Raw genomic sequence first — 4,571 nt, forward strand, 5'->3', positions numbered from 1 at the left:
CTTTCCTGCCTCTGGACAGATCTCTGGATGGCACGTTTAAGTAATTGTTTAAACTTAAACAAAACATGAATGGCGTTCAGGAGACCTAAAAATAGGAACATGCTGGTTTGACCATCCCAAGGATATTCAAAGCTTTGAAGAGCTATTGTAATTAGCCTGAAAGAGAAGCATGAGGCGAAGGAGAAAGAGAGAGTGAAGAAGTGGGGAAAAGCATCCTCCACCACCCTGCATAGGTTTACTCCCTGAGGAGAAAAGGCAAAGAGTGTAATTCTTAATAGTTTCCAAGAGATGAGGAGATGGTTCCTGAGGTATTGAGGGGGCAATAATTTGATCCTATCAGAAGTCAGTGTTATCCAGTACAGCAAAACAGTAACCTTAAATCAGCCCCCAGAATTCGTAAAAAGCATGACATGGAAGACAGACAGTTATTAATGTGCTATACAACACAGTTCAGGGTGTTGGAGTAGCATTTAGGTTTAGGGATTACTCTTTAAAACTCTTTAAAATTGGGTACTCTTTAAAATTGGTTACTCATTAAAATAGGCTAATGGTCTTACATCAATGTTTTAATTCAGTGTTAAAGCAGCATCAACATTACCTGAAGCCTCTTACCTCTACGAAATCGTTGTAGAGGTTCCCTCACCCTCCTCCCTCCCTCTCTAGGGATGTGCGGATCAGCCCCTGGCTTTGTGTTTCATGGATTACTGAGGGCAGATGGAGAGACATCAGTCAAGGCAGGGAGGTGCTCAGAGCAAGGTGAGAGCAAGGTGGGGAAGCAAGGTGGGTATCTAAGTCCTGCAGGGAAACAGGTGCAGACCTGACAGCATAGGACAGCGTGTGGTGGTTACTGTCAAGGATCTTTTGCAAGATGAAAGCCCCGACGGAGCCAACAGCTTTGTCTGCTGGGCTCGGGCACTTGTCTGTCAGTGATGCCTATGAGGAGACACCTCATCCTTACAGCAGTAGGGCCTCAATGCCTCCTCATCCCCCTCCAGGAGCCTGGGAGATGTCCTCCTGTAGCCTTGTACTTGGCACTGCCCTTACCCACTGTGCATTGGCCCAGGAAGAGCCCTAAACTTTGCTGGAAAGACAGCATCTCCCTTCCCAGAGGCTGGGGTCAGGGCCCGACTGTTGGACTTCATGGGACACATCAAGGTTTCCTCAGCATCAGGGCCACCTTTCCTGGGCCTTGGTCTCCTCGTCATCACTGCCTGCCCTTTTCTGCTCTAACAAGTCCATGGGGAGGCCTTGACAGTAATGTCCCTCAGTGGGACCGTTAGCACTGTGAGAGGCTTTGGAGTTTGCATCAGACTTGGACTACTTGAGAAGCTGCTTCAGCCACCCAGATCAAGCTCCTCTGCCAGGCACAGCATTGCTGGGGGCACTGCGTGCAGCTGGCATGGGGAGAGGAGAGAAGGGGAGAGAAGTTCAGGGCAGCCTGGGATAGAAAGGCACGGGAGAGCGGGCAGAGGGAGAAATCTTCCCAGCCACCTCCCCACGGTAAGTCTCTGGCTGCAGGGCAATGCCGCTGCACACCCTGCCACGCTCTCCTGGAGCTGGCCCAGCCCTCAGCTGATGGGAGCTGTCAGGAGGACGCTCGGTGTTGGAGTTGAAGGGCATGCAGGGCTCGTGTGTTGCAAGGTCAGCATGCAGGGAGCGAGGGCTCCCTTCTCTTGGGCCCGGCTGCAGGCAGTGCAGCCGGGGGTGCAGGCAGGGGTGGCCAGGGCTGTGGTGCAGAGCAGGGTCCCTGCTGTGCCCCAGAGGCTGTGTGCCGCGGCAGGGCCTCTGCCACCTGCCAGGCTCAGCACTCAGCCTGCCAGGGGAGCTGCCAGGGGCTGAAGCTGCGGGTGGAAGGACCCCCCCTGGTACCGCAGGGCAGGGCAAGGTCCTGTTGCTGCCCAGAGCCTGCTGCCTGGGGCAGGCTGCTCACAGCCCCACACCTCCCCAGGGCACTGCACTGCAGAACTGCCCAGCAAGAGCTACCTGAAGGCAATGCACTTTTTAGAATCTGCTTCATTTTCCTGCCCATGTGCTGAGGCAGAAGGATGGTAATGGAGTAGGAGCACCTGTAGTAGAGACTAAGGCTCCTTGAGCATTGCTGCTGCTCTGAGGCACCTCACACATCTCAGCATACAGACACCACCTTTGTTGTTTCTTAAGGAGTTATTTGACCTTCTTCTGTCCTGCAGACAAGGAGATGACCTTGCCCAGTGGACTTCTCAGATCACTCAGGGTTCTCTTTTACCTGTCTACACCAGGACTGACTGCTGCAGAGCCCACAGCACAGCCCCCTGCTTCTTGTGGCACCCTCAGAGCACCAAGGAGAGGTAAGCAAAGCAGCTGCAGAAAGCTCTTCCTGTGAAAGGAATGGGAAAGAATGTGTTCTGTGTGACTGTTCTATGAGACGTGCAAAGTATTTTTGTCAGACAAGTCCTTAAATTTTACAATGTCACTTCTTCTTTTGGACAGACTACCTTGCTCAGGGGCAATAAATGTGTAACAACAGCTCCATCACTGAGTTCCTCCTGCTGGCATTCACAGACACGCGTGAGCTGCAGCTCTTACACTTTGGGCTCTTCCTGGGCATCTACCTGGCTGCCCTCCTGGGCAACGGCCTCATCCTCACTGCTGTAGCCTGTGACCACCACCTCCACACCCCCATGTATTACTTCGTCCTCAACCTTGCCCTCAATGACCTGGGCTGCATCTCCACTACTCTGCCCAAAGCCATGTCCAATTTGCTCTGGGACACCAAGGCCATTCCCTATTCAGGATGTGTTGCACAGCTCTTTCTTATAATCTTTTTGAATTTAGCAGAACTTTCGCTTCTCACTGTCATGGCCTACGACCGCTACGTTGCCATCTGCAAGCCCCTGCACTACGGGAGCCTCCTGGGCAGCAGAGCTTGTGCCCAGATGGCAGCAGCTGCCTGGGGCAGTGGCTTTCTCCAAGCTGTGCTGCACATTGCCAACATATTTTCACTGCCCCTCTGCTGTGGCAATTCTCTCAACCAGTTCTTCTGTGAAATCCCCCAGATCCTCAAGCTCTCTTGCTCAGACTCGTACATAAGGGAAGTTCAACTTAGTACGGTTACTGCTTTTCTATTTGGGGGTTGTTTTGTTTTCATTGTGCTGTCCTATGTGCAGATCTTCAGGGCTGTGCTGAGGATGCCCTCTGAGCAGGGCCGGCACAAAGCCTTCTCCACGTGCCTCCCTCACCTGGCTGTGGTCTCCCTCTTTCTCAGCACAGTTATCTTTGCCCACCTGAAGCCCCCATCAATTTCCTCCCTTTCCCTGGATGTTGTTCTGGCATTTCTGTACTTGGTGGTGCCTCCAGTAGTGAACCCCTTCATCTACAGCATGAGGAACAAGGAGATCAAGGTTGCCATGTGGAAAGTGATGACTGGGTGGTTTTCTTGAGCAGTATATTACCTGCCTTCTTCTGTAAATCACTTGTAATGTTATTCATGATAGGCAAAGCCAGTGGGTATTATGTTCTTGTGTTGTTATTGGTGTTCTGTTTTTTTTTCCTCCATTTTATTTTATCTAATATTTTCCAAAAGAAATATAATTTTTCATTTTGCTGAGTATTTAAACGAATTAAAGTGCCTTTTTTGTCTTATATCCTTCCTCTGAGACGTTTCCTGTGGCTGCAGAGTCAGTGCCTGTGTGCAGAGGTGGAGGGGAAAAGAGTCATGGCCCAGCATTCAAACCCGAGAGCACCAGTGCTTGGTCCATGCAGAGCTGCTCTCCTGCCACTGACACCCTCTCCTGCTGAGCCCTGCTGGCGGAGTAAGGCCTGGCTGCTTCTGTAGCTTGGTGTCAGTGCTGCTGTGAGGCTGTGCTGGGACTGCAGGCATAGACAGGCAGTGGGCACATGAGTGACACAGCTGGCCTCCAGAACAGCATTTCCCTCCTAAAAGGGCCATGCCTGAAGGCTCATGTCATCTTTCAGTGTTGCTATCACATCAGAACATGCTCAAAGAGAGTCCCAAAGGCTCCCTGGGACATAGGATGAGCTGGGAGAAGAGCAGGGCCTGTCCAGGTGCAGGACAGACACAGGAACAGAAACCCTTTGCAGCTGCTGCTACCTGCAGGCACATCGTACGCACATGGAGAGAGGAACAAGAGCAAACACAAAGGCCACCAGCTATCCCTAGGGGTGTCATGAAGGCCAGTGGGGCAGAGTGTCTTCAGGTCCCTTTATCCTGAGTGTAACAACCATGGGGCATCTGCCTGAATAGCAGAGAATAGTCCAGGAGGAAGGCACCTTCAGAGACCGTCTAGTCCAAAGTGCAAGACCTGAATGCAGATCTGTGATGTGTTTCCTTGAACCCTCAAGGTCTCTGTGCCCATTCCTCATGCTGTGGGGCATCTCAGAGGAGGACAGAGCAAGGCGATACACCCACCACAGGGCTGAGGTACCTCCCAGCCTTTGGCAGTGGCTGCAGGAGCCAGAGGGACCCTGCAAGTGCTGCAGTGCACTGTGTGTGTGTGTAAGGCAGGGACTGGTGTCTCTGAACAGCCCTGTGTGGATGAGCAGTACATGAGGCCAGGTCAGATATGGGCATC

At 52.2% G+C, this 4,571-nt stretch overlaps 1 protein-coding gene across 1 annotated transcript; it reads left to right on the forward strand.

The window, feature by feature from the left end:
• Window positions 1-2,492: 2,492 nt before the first annotated feature.
• LOC137846883 (olfactory receptor 14C36-like) lies at window positions 2,493-3,419 on the forward strand. Its single transcript, XM_068664989.1, has one exon. The coding sequence runs from the start codon at window positions 2,493-2,495 to the stop codon at window positions 3,417-3,419; it is 927 nt and encodes a 308-aa protein (XP_068521090.1).
• The last annotated feature ends 1,152 nt before the right edge of the window (window positions 3,420-4,571 follow it).

Source organism: Anas acuta, chromosome W (assembly GCF_963932015.1).
Source record: "Anas acuta chromosome W, bAnaAcu1.1, whole genome shotgun sequence".
NCBI classification, from domain to species: domain Eukaryota; kingdom Metazoa; phylum Chordata; class Aves; order Anseriformes; family Anatidae; genus Anas; species Anas acuta.

Excerpts from the sequence above, each read along its gene's own strand:
- LOC137846883 (XM_068664989.1), top strand. The coding sequence starts at position 2,493 with ATGTGTAACAACAGCTCCATCACTGAGTTCCTCCTGCTGGCATTCACA.